This window comes from Carcharodon carcharias, chromosome 17 (genome assembly GCF_017639515.1).
Source record: "Carcharodon carcharias isolate sCarCar2 chromosome 17, sCarCar2.pri, whole genome shotgun sequence".
NCBI lineage: Eukaryota > Metazoa > Chordata > Chondrichthyes > Lamniformes > Lamnidae > Carcharodon > Carcharodon carcharias.
Genome location: NC_054483.1, coordinates 12959728 through 12976353, shown reverse-complemented (window position 1 = coordinate 12976353; position 16626 = coordinate 12959728). Strand labels below are relative to the sequence as shown.

General features: G+C 43.9%; 1 protein-coding gene across 1 annotated transcript in view; it reads left to right on the top strand.

Annotated features, from left to right (window-relative positions):
• slc4a5a (solute carrier family 4 member 5a) overlaps positions 1-16626 on the top strand; it is a 78164-nt gene that overhangs the window by 33073 nt on the left and 28465 nt on the right. Inside the window, exons 8-15 of the mRNA XM_041209921.1 lie at positions 5905-6062; positions 6626-6713; positions 7202-7356; positions 7616-7741; positions 8514-8688; positions 11454-11587; positions 13103-13374; positions 16161-16222. Of these exons, the coding sequence (XP_041065855.1) occupies positions 5905-6062; positions 6626-6713; positions 7202-7356; positions 7616-7741; positions 8514-8688; positions 11454-11587; positions 13103-13374; positions 16161-16222 (1170 nt within the window). The remainder of the gene's footprint in view (positions 1-5904; positions 6063-6625; positions 6714-7201; positions 7357-7615; positions 7742-8513; positions 8689-11453; positions 11588-13102; positions 13375-16160; positions 16223-16626) is intronic.

The window sequence follows — 16626 nt, the reverse complement described above, 5'->3', positions numbered from 1 at the left end:
CTGGAATTGAAAGCTAGCCTCAGTAATAGTGACCATGAAACTATCATTGATTGTTGTAAAAACCCATCTAGTTCACTAATGTCCTTGAGGGAAGGAAATCTGCCATCCTTACCTGGGCTGACCTACATGTGACTCCAGATCCACAGCAACATGGTTGACTCTTAACTGCCCTCTGAAATGGCCCTGCAAGCCATTCAGTTTACTTAGGGCAATTTAGGGATTGGCCTTTTGGCTAAGATCAAGTGTAGTTGTGAAGCGATGGCTATAACTAGTCGAGCCCCATACCATGGGGTACATAACACCGTCCGGGTGACAGTGAAGGACAACGAAGGAGGAGCACCCATGGATCGGGCCTTCTTCATCAAGCAGATCCTGCTGAAGGCGTGTGGATTTGAAGCGGAGGAGATCTACTCCCTGCAAGACTTTCCCAGCGCTGGATGTTTCGACATGACTTTCAAGCATGTGGCAGCTTGCGTCAAGTTCCTGAAGGTGTTCGAGGAGAAGAGAGACCAGCCGGAGATGAAGATCCTGGTGGTGGAGCCACTCTTTGCTCTGCCCTTGCAACGGAACTGTGTGGTGACTCTGCACCTCTACAACCCGTACGCCCCTGTCACAGATGTGTTCACCTTCCTCGCCAGGTACGTCGACAAGGTTGGGAGCTGCACCGAGGTTAGAGACGCCTTCGGGATTTGGACATGCAAACATCAGGTTAAGGTCACGCTCAAGACCAAAGAGAAGGGAGCCATTTTCCACCCTCCTTCCAGCTTCGCTATCGGGGGAAGCCATGGCTACCTTGTCTACGCTGGGCAGCCCAAACTTTGTCGCTCATGCAGCAAGTCTGGTCATGTGGCGGCCAACTGCAGCGCCGCACTCTGTAAGAACTGCAAACAGGAAGGGCACCAGACAAAGGACTGCAAACAGACTAAGTGCTGCAACCTGTGTGGCGAGGCAGGTCACAGGACCTGCCCCAAATGCTGCCGCACTTATGCACAGGCAGCCAAAGCCAACGATGGGGAAGCAGAGGAAATGCTTCGTGTCACTACTACTAAGGGCACTTGCAACACTCCAACCACCCTGGCCCCCAGTGAGAACAATGGGACAAAGGAGGACACAGAGAGAGACAAGGTGGAGGAAAAGATTGAGGCAGCAGACAACCAATCAACAGCACTGCCCCATGAACCTCCCACTCCTCAGGAGAGCGAATCAATGGAGGAGGAGGAAGCAGCGGAAAATCAGCAAGGGGAGTTGAAGCTGGTGAAAAGAGCCAAAAGGAAGAAGGGGCTGAAGAGACCAAGCCACTTCCCAGGCAAGTGGCAAAAGGCCTCTCCCATCCGACACGGATGACAAGGTCAGCTGCTCTTCGGACAAAGAAAGGAAAGGACGGCATCTACAGAAGAAGCGGCAAAGCTCTAGGGAGTTGGAGGACGAGACACCAGAGCTCCAGAACATTGGAGACAATGAGGAGACCAGCGCACCCCAACTTTACAAAAACCCGAAGAGGCCAGCGCACTCCAGCCCCAGGAATCTGGGAGCAGTGAAGCGCTCAGCGCACCCCAGCTCTGGGAAGCAGGGAACAGCAGCGCCCCAGAGGGGGAGAGGATTGGAGAAGCTACTCCAACAGAGGACATTTCAAACCCCGCTCTCTGCACGGACCCCCAGATGCTACCTGAGCAGAACACTGCCAATGGGGAGGTTCAGCTCAGTTTCCTCAGTCCATCCAAAGTGAGTCAATTTGTGAACACTATGGATATGCAGGAGCAGACCAAAGGTCTGGGACTCTCAGAGACAACAGGTTTGGTAAGAAACTAAATGCTTTACAATGGGTGTAAAGATTGTATCCATAAATGTGCGCAGCATTAAATCTGCTATGTGATGTGTTGCGACCTTGGACTACCTTGCCAAGGTCAAAGCTGACCTGTTGTTTCTGCAGGAGTGTGCGATACCGCACCTCAACTCCTACAGGCAATGGTCACGATGGTGGTCCCATGGGCCATCGATCTGGTCAGGAGGAAATGACTCTCATTCCTCCGGCCTGGGTATTCTGCTGTTGGGAGGCAGCTTCACCATCTCCGAGGTTAAGGAGGCTGTGGCCGGGCGCCTCCTCATAGTAGACATAATGTACAAAGATGCTCCACTCCAGTTAATTAACGTATACGCATCGGCACAAAAGGGCGAGCGGCTGGTGGTTTTTCAGCAGCTCTCACTGCTGCTGGCGACCTCCAGGCCGGTCATTCTGGGCGGTGACTTCAACCGCATCATCGATGCGGCTGGACGATTCGGCACAGCCGACAGCAGATTGGACGCTACGTCCAGATCCCTGATGGAAACAGTTAAGGATGCCAAGCTGCACGACGTCTTCAGCAACCCTGCAGACGGAGCGCAGCATAGATACACCTGGTCACGGCCAGACAGGTCCATCCGCTCCAGGATAGACTTCCTATTTGTGTCCCGTGCATTCGCAGTCAGATCCACCAACATCAAGCCGGTGTTCTTCTCTGACCACTGCCTCCTACTGGCTGACTGTCACTTAGAGGAAGACCAGAGGGTGGGTAGGGGGGCATGGAAGCTAAACGTGCAACTGCTGATGCCAGAGAACAATGAGGAGCTCAAGAGGGATTACAAAGGTTGGAGAACCATGAATCCCCTCTTTGAGTCCCTGACACACTGGTGGGAAGCGATCAAGGGAAACATCAAGAGGTTTTTCATCCTCAAAGGCGCCCAGAAAGCTAGAAAGGAACAGAGGGAAATGTCCCGACTCCAGAAAAACATGCAGAATCTGCTCTGGCTGCAGTCGATGGGGGTCGATGTCAACGAGGAACTCCAAGAGCCAGTAAGCCTCGCTCTTTGCCTCAGAGGCCTCCAAGATCATCTTCCATTCCAGAGTCCGCTCCGTGGAACAGGATGAGACATGCTCACGTTTCTTCTTCCAAAAGGTACACAGAGAGAGCTCTGTGATCAGCAGCCTGAAGGAAGAAGACAGCTCAGTAAAGTCATCGCAGTCCGACATTTTGAGGATCAGCAAATCTTTTTATGCTGGATTGCATGACGTGAAGCCCACAGACAGCACGGCCTCCCAGTCCTTCCTGTCCTTTATCACAGAGGCCTTAGACAACAGTACACGGAGAGCCTGGACAAACCGCTAACTCCTGATGAACTGACTAAGGCCCTTGAGTCCTTCGAGAAGAGTAAAACTCTCAGAAGCGATGGCTTGCCGGTGGAGTTGTATTCAGCTCTGTGGGACTGGATCGGCCCGGACCTGCTAGGAGTGTACGAGAGTATGCTCCTGGCCGGCAGTATGTCAGAATCCATGAGGAAAAGCATTATCACCCTCATCTACAAGTACAAGGGGGAAAGGGAGGAAATTAGAAATTGGCGACCCATTTCACTTTTGAATGTGAACTATAAGATTCTGTCCAAGGTCATCGCCAATCGGGTCAAATCTGTTCTGGAATTGGTGATCCACCCTGACCAGACCTGCGCTGTGCTGGGCAGGAAGATCTCTAACAGCCTCGTGCTGCTCAGGGATACGATTGCCTATGAACAGGACAGGGGTGTGGATACCTGCCTCATCAGCCTGGATCAGGAGAAGGCCTTTGACAGAATATCGCACACCTACATGGTGGATGTGGTCTCCAAAATGGGGTTTGGGGAGAGAATTCGCAACTGGATCCAACTGCTCTACACTAACATCAGTAGCGCAGTCTCAATCAATGGGTGGGAATCAGATAGCTTTCCTATTAAATCTGGAGTCAGGCAGGGCTGCCCTCTCTCCCCTGAGCTGTTTGTGTGTTGCATGAATCCATCAGGAAGGATCCAGGCATAAGAGGAGTGACAATCCCAGGCAATGGAAGTACTCAGGTCAAAGCCTCCCTGTACATGGACAATGTCACCGTCTTCTGCTCGGATCCGCTGTCGGTGCGCAGACTGATCCACATCTGTGACCAATTTGAACTGGCCTCGGGAGCCAAGGTAAATTGTGGGAAGAGCGAGGCCATGTTCTTTGGGAACTGGGCTGACTGATCCTTTGTCCCCTTCACCATCAGGGCTGACGGCCTGAAGGTGCTGGGGATATGGTTCAGAGAGACCGGGGCATGCGTTAGAAATTGGAAGGAGCGAATGTCTATGGTGCAAAGAAAACTGGGCATGTGGGACCGAAGCTCCCTCTCCATTGTAAGTAAGAACCTGGTCATCAGGTGTGAGGCACTCTTGCTGTTGCTGTATGTGGCGCAGGTCTGGCCCATTCCAGACTCCTGCACGATGGCGATCACCCGAGCCATCTTTCACTTTATCTGGAGGTTGAAAATGGATCGTGTACAAGCCTCTAGATAAAGGGGGGAAAAAACGTGCCCAACATCGCCCTCATACTGATGGCCACCTTTGTGTGCGGCTGCATCGAGTTGTGCGTAGACCCTCGGTACGCAAACACCAAGTGTCACTACGTGCTGAGGTTCTACCTGTCCCCGGTGTTGTGAAGGATGGGTCTGGCCACGCTGCCGCGGAATGCTCCAAGTAGTTGGACCGTGCTGTACCACCTGTCCCTCATGGAAAAATTTATGCAGAGAAACACTTTTGAACACAAGTCCATCAGGCAGTGGTCGGCACGGAACATCTTAGAGGCCCTGTGGGAAAAGGAGAGGGTGGATCCTGTGGGATGGTTCCCCAAGCAGACTGTCAAAGTCATTTGGCAGAATGTCTCATCGTCAGAACTTTCTAACAAGCACCAAGATGTAGCTTGGCTGGTGGTGAGAAAGGCCCTCCCTGTCAAATCCTTCCCACATGCCAGGAGTCTCACCCCCTCTGCACATTGCCCTTGAGGAGGCTGTGGAGGGGACGAGACCGTTGTTCACCTCCTTGTGGATTGTGCCTTTGCAAAGAAGGTCTGGAGAGAGATGCAGTGATTTCTGTCGAGGTTCATCCCGAGCAGTTCTGTGACACAGGACTCTGTGCTCTACGGGCTGTTCCCAGGGACACACACCGAGACAAACATCAACTGCAGCTGGAGGATCATCAACTTGGTGAAAAACGCTCTTTGGTCTGCCCGAAACTTGGTCTTCCAGCGCAAAGGGTTGTCCCTGACCGAGTGTTGCAGACTGGCACACTCCAAAGTCCAGGACTACGTGCTGAGAGACGCACTAAAGCTTGGGGCAGCCGCCGCAAAGGCACAAAGATCGCTGTCCAAGAACTTTCTGCCACAGTGCACCGAGGGGCTGGGAACTGTTGAGAGCCCCTTGGGCTGTACAGCTCAAAATGAATTTAAGCATTGAATACAAATTGTATTATAATTGTATTGAAGAACCTCAGAGTGCAACATGATGTATGTTGATAACTCCAATACCATTGTCTGATCGTCTGCATTGACCATATTGAAATGATTGTGATATTCATTGATTGTATTGATGCACCTTGTGATACATGTGTAAAAGTTGAATCTGATTGTACATGTGATGTTGATTTTGAAATGGCTTGGAATGTTCTTCCAGATATTTTATGAATAAAGTATATTTTTAAAAAAAAAAAATTTCGGGATGGGCAACAAATGCTGGCCTTGCCAGTGACACCCACATCCCATGAAAGAATAAAAACATACTGGGCAGTGCTGGAAATGCTGCTTTCTTTTCTTTATTAAAAACTATTCAAGTAAGTGTTCTTCAGGAACCAATCTTGAGGCTTTGATGTCAGTCTGCACCTTCTTCTGACTGGCTGATACATGCTGAAGACACAATGGAGCTCAGCAAAATGCATTTGATAACCAGCAGGCAAACTGCAGGAGTAATTAGCCAGTCAGCGAAACCAAATGTATTAAAAAGCAGAGTTTATAGTTCATGGTCATTCTTTCTCATCTTCTGCTCAATAGAAATTCACTATCCCAAATTCTAACTCATATAGACCTTTAATTCATTGCAGCTTAAGAACAAATTCAAGAAGAAAATACCTCGTGACTCAGAAGCCTCAAATATCCTTGTAGGAGAAGTCGACTTTTTGGATAAGCCATTTGTAGCCTTTGTCCGTCTCTTGCAGTCAACGATGTTGGGTGGACTGACTGAAGTGGCAGTTCCAACAAGGTACTGGTGCACCTAGAGGGCATGTTGATGAGTCCAGTAATAAAAAATAACACATAATACAATTGAGGTGGGTGTGCTGTCATTTATGGACATTTTAGAAGTGATGTTAACTTTCTATTTTGAAGGATTGTGTTGCACAGTTCTGCCTGCTGAAGTTATGATGGGCTGTAAGTTAATTTCACAAAATGAATTAATTCAAAGTAATATTATAGTTTGAGCTATAATTCAGCTGATGTGGACAATTACTTGTGTTCAATTGAAAGGATAATCATCTGTTGGATAGCTAACATGGCGCGATTAAAAGCTGCAGTGCTGGTGTTTTAAGCACACTCAAACTGTCTGGGACCTCTCCACGGGTCAACAGTACTGTAAAAGCAACTAGCTTTCTGCCGAGATACGTTAGGTGATGTCAGGCTAGATACGATGCAGTGGGTATGCAGCCTAACTTATGAATGTACTTCAATTTTCCTTCCATTTTAAAAATAATTCACTTAGGGTGGAATGAAGAAAGAAGAATTGGCATTCATTCACAGTTTTAACATTTTGATATCTATCCCAAACAGGTTTATTTTTATTCTTTTGGGTCCTCAAGGGAAAGGTAAATCTTACAGCGAGATTGGAAGAGCCATGGCAACACTGATGGTAGATGATGTGAGTTTTCAAATTAAAACCTAGCAGAAAAAGTAGAGCTCGTGCTATCATACATTGAGGATGTAAAAGGAAAATGATTGCCAGTGACTTACTTCAGCAGAACCATGATTCTTGTGACCGGGTTGAGTAAATTTAAAGGGCCCAGTGAAAAGATTTATTCAATAGTTTAAGGCCATTTCTACACCATTTATTATAATGCTTTTTTATGCTGGCACTCAGCTACTCGTGCCTTGCTAATAATTGGTGACATTTCTTTAATCCCAACACTAAAGGGTTTCCCAGTGGGAATTCCTGTCATTTAATTTTAATAAGAGCAAAGTTTCTCCAAGAGAGGAATAAGTAAAGGTGGAGTTTGTGCCACAAGCTGAGAAACTTAGATCCTCTTTCTCAATAACATTCATGGATACTCCTAACTATTGTGATACCCATTATTAATTACCTGTGTGTGCCTGACATTTATATTCTGCCTTTGTTGTACTGGATTCCAGCTGTTCAGTGATGTGGCTTACAAAGCGAGAGACAGAGATGACTTGATTGCCGGCATTGATGAATTCCTTGATGAAGTCATTGTCCTGCCTCCTGGTGAATGGGATCCCAAGATCAGGATAGAGCCACCCAAGAAAGTAACATCAGCTGAGAAAAGGTAGGAATTCTTTTAATCCCACCCATTTGCAGGGCTTCTTCATTATCTTGCATACCTTTCCATCTCCAGATAGAAGAAGTGTCAAATAGATGGTTTGTCATAGGAGTAAAGATGATCCACTTGCATCACAATCTCTGGCTGACTTTGGCCAAGAGCAAATCTGTTCTTCCACCCCTGTATGATTACCTTAAAATAAAGAGACCAGAATTAATAGAAGACTAACCATCTCTCTCTCCCCATCTCCATGCCTCGTCTCCAGGAAGTCTGTTTACTCTCTGAATGAGGCAGGACAAATGAATGGTTCAGCAGGAGGTGGAGGAGGAAGTGACGATGAAGAAATGCCAGCACCACATGAACTAGGGGAAGAGCTGATGTGGACAGGAAGGTATACTTTTCAATTGAAGGAGATATACTGTAGTAGCCACTGGGGCAAAATGTTGGGTTAATGAAGGGTCCAAGGCGATAGACCACTGTGGGCAAGAGAATCCTTTATTGGATGTGACATGTCAGTCTCTTAATCAGCAAGTATCACCATCATTGCTGAACCCTTTAAAAATCCCATCACTAGAGAACTTACAGGAATCACCACAGCAGCTTATGGTATGCGGTGGTGGGTGGGAGCGGAATTGGGTCAAGAGTGATGGGCCAGAGTGAGAATGCCCACTACCACTGACCCAATCTCACTCCCACTCCTGCCCACTATTCCCCACCCATTCAGCTCCCACGCACCATTCCTGACCCAATCCCAATTCCTCTTCCGTCCACCAGTCCTGACAAACAACTTAAAAAGTAAAAAAAAACACTAGTATGTTCAAAAGCCTATATTGCGAGCATGTAACTTATGCATGATTTGAACCAAGATATTCTTCTGTATCAAAATACTGGTGTAAAATCCTTTTTATTATACAATGGAGTAACATGAAATCTGTTCAATTTACAAAATCAGCACATAGTGGAGGGGTTTGTGACAATCTACTTAAAACTTGAAAAGAGGGAATGGGTGGGGGGAGTCCTCAAAGATGACAGATTAGAGAGTAGTTGGAGGTCCTAATTTATAGATATTTTTGTATACAGAGCAACACGCCTCCAGTTTTCCCTTAATGAACCACTGCTTCCTACTTACAACCCTGAGTTTAAGTGTTTCTCACCGACTGCAGGTTTTGTGGAGGGCTGATGCTGGATATCAAAAGGAAGCTCCCCTGGATGCCCAGTGATTTCTACGAAGCATTCCACATACAGTCTGTCTCCACCATCATCTTCATCTACCTGGGCTGCATCACCAATGCCATCACCTTTGGAGGATTGTTGGGGGATGCGACAGACAACTATCAGGTGATAACTACACCGTGCTCTCACTTCCAGTCTTGTGTCCTGTCTCGCCCAAATGCACATTCATTAATTAGAGTGAGGCGAGTAACATCAAGGCCATTAAGATCTTTTCAGCCAAAGAATAAGAGAATAGCTGATTTTTTATGATTTCTGAGAGCTCCTATAATTGAGATCAAAAACGTCTTTTTTTTTGGTTTATCATTAAATGAAGACCATTGCCTCCTAGAAAAGAAAACATTTATTTCTGCAATCAGCATTTGCTTCCACTCACTGAGGACCTAGCCTCGGGCTATGGTACCACATACTTTGGTAGCTAGCACTCATCATTCCTCAGCAGCTTGCGTGCAGACTATGTTACGATGGTTACTGATCACAATATCTTTACGGTGCAAAAGGAGGCTATTCAGCCCATTGAGTCTGCACTGGCTCTCTGAAAGAGCATTTAGCCTAGTCCCATTCTCCTGCCTTATCCCTTTAACGTTGCACATTCTCTCTTTTCAGGTAGCAGTCCAATTCCCTTTTCAATATCTTGATCGAACCTCCCTCCACCACCCTCTCAGGAAGTTTGTTCCAAACTCCAACCACCCTCCGACTGAAAAAAAATTCCTCACATCACATTTACTCCTTATGCCAATAATGTTGAACCTGTGCCCTCTAGTTGTTGATGGTCTCTTGAGTGGGAACAGTTTCTCACTATTTACCCTGCCCACACCCCTCAGGGTCTTGAATACCTCTATCAAGCCTCCTCTCAGCATCCTTTTCTCCAAGGAAAACAGTCCCAACCTTTCCAATCTATCCTCATAGCTACAGTTCTTCATTCCAGGAATCATTCTTGTGAATCTCCTCTGTACTCACTCCAAAATGGTCTGCTTGTCACATTAGTGAGAGGTGGAAGGGACATGGATCTGAAATCTGGTTGTATTTGACAATTTTGGAGCTGCTTTATCTCATACGTGATTTTGCAAATATTATGGGGGCTCGTGTAGCCAAGATCTATCATTTTTAATGCATTTTTAGCAGCAAATGTGTCACCAGCTGTCACAGTAACCAGGTGGTGCTATATTCATCTGTTTCCTGACACACTAGCTACAAGAGAATGAACTGCACCATGAGGAAAGCTTTAATCTGCTTTCCACTTCAACTCACTGACTTGAAGACCTTAAAAGATTATACGCAATGGTCTCCATAACAGCCAGGTCACCTTTCTGCAAATACAAATACATGCATTATGAGTAGCTTACAGTGATGCCAGCAGATTTTAACTGGGTAGTGGTAGCTGGAGTGGTAAACATATTCATTCCCCCATGATCTCAGGGCATTAATACACATTTAATCTTGAGATGGACCTTAAAAACATTTCAAAAACTTAACTGTGGCAACATTTTGCCATTTTGATGCACTGAAGTCCACTGACTGCCAAACAGACTGTGCAGTGACAGGTAACTGAAAACAGGAAATGCTGGAAAAACTCAGCAGGTCTGGCAGTATCTGTGGAGAGAGAAACAAAGTTAGTGTCTCAAGTCCGTATGACTCTTCTTCAGACCTGAAGAAGCTCTGAAGAAAAGTCATACGAAATCTCAACTTTAACTCTGTTTCTCTCTCCACAGATGCTGCCAGTCCTGCTGAGATTTTCCAGCATTTCCTGTTTTTATTTCAGATTTCCAGCATCTACAGTATTTTGCTTTTATTTATGTGCCGTGACAAGCATGTGTTTCATATTTTTTAAAATAGCTATCGTAGATAAGGAACCTTCTCAAGGGCAATTAGGGATGGGCAACAAATACTTGCCTTGCCAGCATTGCTGACATCCCATGAATGTGTGCAGTGAGTTGTTATGATCTGGAACGCACTGCCTGAAGGAGTGGTGGAAGCAGATTCGATAAGAACTGTCAGAAGGAAATTGGTTATATACTTGAAAATGGCTAGGGAGAAAGAACAGGGACAGGCACAATGGGCCATCTGTGTGTGCCTTCTGTGTTATCAGATTCTACAGTGCATAAGAAGTCTGTGAACAAAGTTGAAATAGCCAGGTGTTTTAATGATCACAGTGGAAAAAGCAAACAGAACACTGAGGTATTGGCCCAAAACAGCAGTCAACGCCAAAGGAAATGATGCTTAAATTGTATCATACTTTGCTCAGATAAAACCGTGAGGCACTGCAGAGAGGACTCATGAGACTGCTCCTGGTTGTCAACAGAATTGGGTATTGTCCCTTCAAAAGGAACTAACTGCAAGCAACACTCAGTGATAAATGGGTGATGAATAATGTTGACAAAGTTAAACTAGAGCATTACTTCACAAGAAATCATGCCAATTGGACATGGGGCACAAGCTCAAATTAGTGAAAAACAAATTTAGGACAATATTGGAAAGTAGTGTTCACACAAAGAGTTATCATCAAGTAAAATAGAATCCTGGGTAGGGCAAATGGTGTCAGAAAATGCAGAATCATTGAGAAAATAGATGTACTCTATTCCAGGATGGCTGGAGGTTTGCGCTGGAAGGATGATTAGCATGGACCAACCAAATCTATCAAGTGACCTTGTGAATGAATGTATTGTTCCCTTTTACATAGTACCGCATGAACAACAGAAGCAATAACATAACCAAATGTCACATTATGTGATGGAACAGAGGTACATGAAATGTGTTGAGTCATACTAGTTTCAGCATTGGCAATGAGTTAATAATCCTCTGTTACATTCAATTCAATTGCAGCCTAGTGACTTCTATTTCAGTCTAACAGGCTGTGTTTTTTTTACAAACAGGGTGTGATTGAAAGTTTTCTAGGCACAGCATTCACGGGAACTGTGTTCTGTTTATTTGGTGGACAGCCTCTCACCATCCTGAGTAGTACAGGCCCAATCCTCATCTTTGAAAAGCTCCTGTTTGACTTCAGCAAGTGAGTATTTTGGTCGCTTAAACTTTGGTGACCACAATGAAGGGGAAGTATGCCACTTTAATTACCTCATTTCCAAAGGGAACTGGTGCAATGTTAAGTCAGGATCTTCTTTCAACAGGGCAGCAATTCTGAGGGAGGACTCCACCTTTAGCAAGCCTTAGGGATATGTTGCACATTTTGAGTTTACGATCAGGCGGACGAGCTGGGATTTCTGTGAGGAGTCCTTCTTCTCAATATTTTATTTCAATGTCATGGGTTATAATTTTAAACTGTTCTTTCAAATGACCTTGAGAAAAAATGTAGATTTACAATGTTACTTTTCAACTCTAAGAGCATTGTTCTTGCTACAGAGGAACAGTTCTACACAATGGGCCCAATTTTGCTGCAAAAATAGTGCCCTGACTAACAACGCTTACTGTTAGTTACATGGAAGTTGGGCAGCAACTTCCAGTGACCATCCATGCACAGTTAAATGCAGAAATCCAGAATTTGTTGTCAGAGATATCCTGCTACATCTTACTGTCTGATTCACTATTCAAATATATTTAATGGGCTGAAACCCCCTAAATTTACCTCATAGATATGGACTAAACGCACTTCAAAGCAAAGTTGGCCTTGTCCCTTCCAGGCTAAGTACCTTTTAATAGAGTGGTAATGTTAATGCCAGACAACTTCCCTGACTGAAAAAAATTACTTCCACAATTGTTTTTATCTGTATTTATGGAGACAAAAATAATAAAGTAAATTTTTTTCTTTCTTTTTCCTCTCTCTTTATTTCACTTTACCTGACATTGAACTCGCTATTCGAACTGACAATTCCTGGTTCAGATTCTGCGCTGCTCATTAACCATTCTTCATTGGTTAAAGAAGCACCCACTATCTTACCCAGATGCTCAGTAGAGGGTACCTGACTTTTTGGTTGGTTGGCTGACTGGTTTAGACCAAATTTAACCCATGCAACCGGATCACAACCTCAACCATGGTGAGGGAGCTGCTTGTCCATGGCTTAATGTTTGTCTATTTTCATTTTAAAAAAACACAACATTTTGTACTCTGTCTTAGGAAAACCATTTGCATCTAAATTGCCTTTCAAAAAACATTCAATAGTAAGATGTGGGCAATGCAGACTAGATCATAATTACTGACTGTCCATCCCTGGTTGCCCTGAATTTGCTTGCAAGGCAAATTGAGAAGACCTTAAATTTCAGTAAGGTAATGTGCAGGGAAGTGACAGGTTAGGGCAGTTGACTCCCTTCCCTGAATGAGACTGGGAACCAACTGGGCTTTCATGACAATCCAGCGGCTTCAAGGTCACTTGTTTCTCAAGGTCACCAGTGTCAACACCAGTGGAAATGGAATTTTGATTTTCATCAATGCTACTGCAAGTAATTTATTTTTAATTAATTCACCAGAGCAAATCAGCACTGGTCTACCACAATTAACCTCAACACCTAATGCTTATTGCATACTTAGCCTGGTAATATTCACTTTAAAGAGCCCATATCTCTCTTGCAGGGGTAATGATTTGGACTATCTTGAATTCCGCCTCTGGATTGGTCTCCATTCTGCCCTTCAGTGCCTTCTTCTTGTTGTCACGGACGCGAGTTTCATCATTAAGTACATCACCCGTTTTACAGAGGAAGGCTTCTCCATGCTGATCAGCCTCATCTTCATCTATGATGCCATCAAAAAAATGATCGGGGCCTTCAAATACTATCCCATCAACTCTGGCTACAAGCCAGACTACGTGACCATGTACAAGTGTGAGTGTGTGGCTCCAGATTCAGGTGAGTCAGGCATTAACTTAGTCAAGAGGGAAAAGAAGGACAACAATTGAGTAGCAATGCCTTAATATCAAAGCAAGTTGCATCTTTCTTCAGAATGTCATACTTTATTTCTACTCTTTGCTCATTTCTGTTAGAGATAAATCTGAAGTAGACAATTTTACAAACTAGTTTATGTCCATTAAGGCTAGAGGATCCCATCATTTATCTCAATTATTGTGCACCGGCAAATATATGACCAGTATTAAACACTCACTTGCTCTGTTCCCAAAGGCTGGGCAGGGTGTTTGGGCCTAAAGTGTTTTCACAATTTCAGAATTGCCATTTTTACCCTTTTGTGCCAGAGATCCTTAAAAGCTGCTAATGCAGAAACCACATTGCTCTCCAGTTTTTATCGTGAAAGTTACTGCATCAGCAGATAGTGAACACCTTCAGTTAACATCAAGGTATGTCCACAGCCAGAGGTGAAAGTTGTGACTGTCGGACAACGGCTCACATGCACCTTTACCAATTCTCTGAAAACTATCAGGGCAATATATGGAGTGGATGCGACCAGACCATTAGCCAAGGGAAACTGGACTGCTTTGTTCTGAAACTGTTTTTTGCATTATTAAGCCAACTTCTGCTGGTCACATCTGTCTCTAAATGTGTATTCTTTGACTGGATACATTATTGTCAACTACTGTTAATTTGACTTGTGTAACTTATTATTTACTATTTTTATATCTGCTGCAAACTCTGTTTGGCTACTTTCAATCCTGGGTAAGTATCCTGAAGAAAACTCTCTTAAATCCTGTCAATCTTTTCTTTCCTCCCTCTATGTCTGACCACTTTGACTAGACCTGGACTTGAACTTCTCACATTTAGCTTTAATTTGATGATGATTGATAGTACAGGGTACCTGCCACTTAAAACAAGTGTTGGGTCTCTAGAATTAGAAATTCTCCATTCAAATGATTGTAGATAAGTCTCTCTTCCTGACCCCTCCATTTCCTGTTCGTATATTGGAAGTCTGATTATTCTGAATCACAAAGACACCATGCATAAATTAAGTGGCATCATGAGGAGGAATATGCCTTACTGCCATTAGTAGCATTGCTGTTTAGATTACCATAGAAACAAGAGTTGGTCATTCAGCCCCTTGAGCCTAATCCGTCTTCCAATGAGATCATGGCTGACCCGTATCCTAATTTCACTTATCTACCTTAGCTTCATATCCTTTAATATGGTTTGCAAGCAAAAAGCTATCAATCTCATATTTAAAATGATCAATTGAGCTGGCATCTTAAGAGAGACAGTTCCCACACTTCTACCATGATTTGAGTGAAGACGTGTTTTGTTACTTCTCTCCTGAATAGCCTGGTGCTGATTTTAAGGTTATGACCTCTTGTCCTGGACTCCCCCACCAGCAGAAAAAAGTTTCTTTTTACCTACCCTATCAATTCCTTTCAAAATTCTAAAATCATCAATCAAATCACCCCAGTACGTTCTCTATTCCAGAGCATTCAAGCCTAGTTTCATAATTTAACCCTGGTGACACCCTGTTGAATACATGTACTTTATAGTGACTTTAACGCAGTAAATTGTGCCTTTTGTGGGAGTATAATGAGACAAAAAATTCAATCAGATGGAGTTTCATATTTAGGGAACCATTTTAAATGTGTACAAATTGAACAGGTTGTATAACTTTAGCAACCAATCTAGGGGATTGAAATGCAATGGCCTCAGTTGATAATTCTTTAGAGGGTCAGAATTTCAAAAGAAAGATGGTTCTATGTTACATCTGTACACAGTGAAATCTTCCTTCAAGCACAAGCTAGCACTATATTTTGGGTTCTCCAGGGCAAACCTCTGTCTCTACAACGAATAGCAACATTAAATGCAGCTTTTACAAATTGAACAGCGAGACATTCGATAAATAACCTTCACTGAGACCTTTAGTGGATCAAGTTTGTGCAGATCAATGGACAACCTTTTGTTTACACTGTAAGTAACATGAATCAAAATGACTCATGCTGCCAATTTAGTACAATGTTGACTTAAGGTTTTCGAATGCATTTAAGATGAAAGAGAAATTAAATTGCTTATTGCAACCAGCGTGGGTAATATATTTTGTTTTGTGCAGAATGCACCTTTGGATTGCACAAAAATCTTAAACAAAAAGCAATTCAATATTTTAAGTATGAGATTTATCAGTTATTTAAGTTTGTCAGATTCTTCAGTTCTAAGTAATATAGATATTCACCCTTTTTCTAGATTAGATAAATATAATGCTAGCGCTTGCAGAGTCTGATCTGCATGATGAGAGAGTAGATGTGGCCTCAGTTTAACAGATGACTTGAATGACAGCACTCCCCATAATGTAGCACTGCCTCAGTACTGCACTGGAGTGTCAGGCTAGATTTTTGTGCTCAAGTTCTGGAGTGGGGATTGAGAGAGAGAGGGAGAGGGAGAATGAAAAGTATGAAAACTCCCAGGTTTCTGTTTATAAATGAGCCATGTAGAAGGAGTCAATCCTAGCTCCAGTTCAATTTCCTTTGTTGTGTGTGGCAGCAAAGTCAAACAGTTTGCTCATTTGGAAAGGAAAGGAAGAAAATGGTGGGTTGTTACTGCAGCTCCCAGAATCCAGATTTCGTGTTTTGCTAAAGGTTGCCTTTTCATCTTATTGGCCGGGATGATTTATGAAAGCACCCTAAAAGGGAATAGGGAAGGAAATTTCAACCTAAACACAGCCTGTACGGCTGAGATTTTGTTAATGATACTAAACACACTATTTTGTTGTCTCACAGTGAATGCAACTTTCTTCAATGCTTCAGATTCACTGGCTCTGAACAACACTAACATTTCTTTGGTAAGTTTTTAATTTTTATAATTTGACTATGAACATTCTTTATTCCAGTAAGAACTGTTTCCTTCAGTCCCCATCAGCAGGTAGGACAGGACCATTTGGATCATGGCTTTGCACAACGTCTGAAAATACTGGAACTAGAAAAGCCATATTCTCTCCGTGTGACCATAACATAAATTCTCTTGCTGTTTCTTGCCATGGGTGAAAATTTCTGGAACCACAATTGCACAACTTGTAAATTCAAAAGCACATCCCAAACCTTTGGCCTTGAAAGATTAAGGCAGCTGACACATGCAAACACCATCACTCCCACACGGCACTCCGACTTAAATATGCATGATCGATCCTTCATTGCCACTGGGCCAGTATCATGGAACTCCCTATCCAACAGTAATGTGGAACCACTT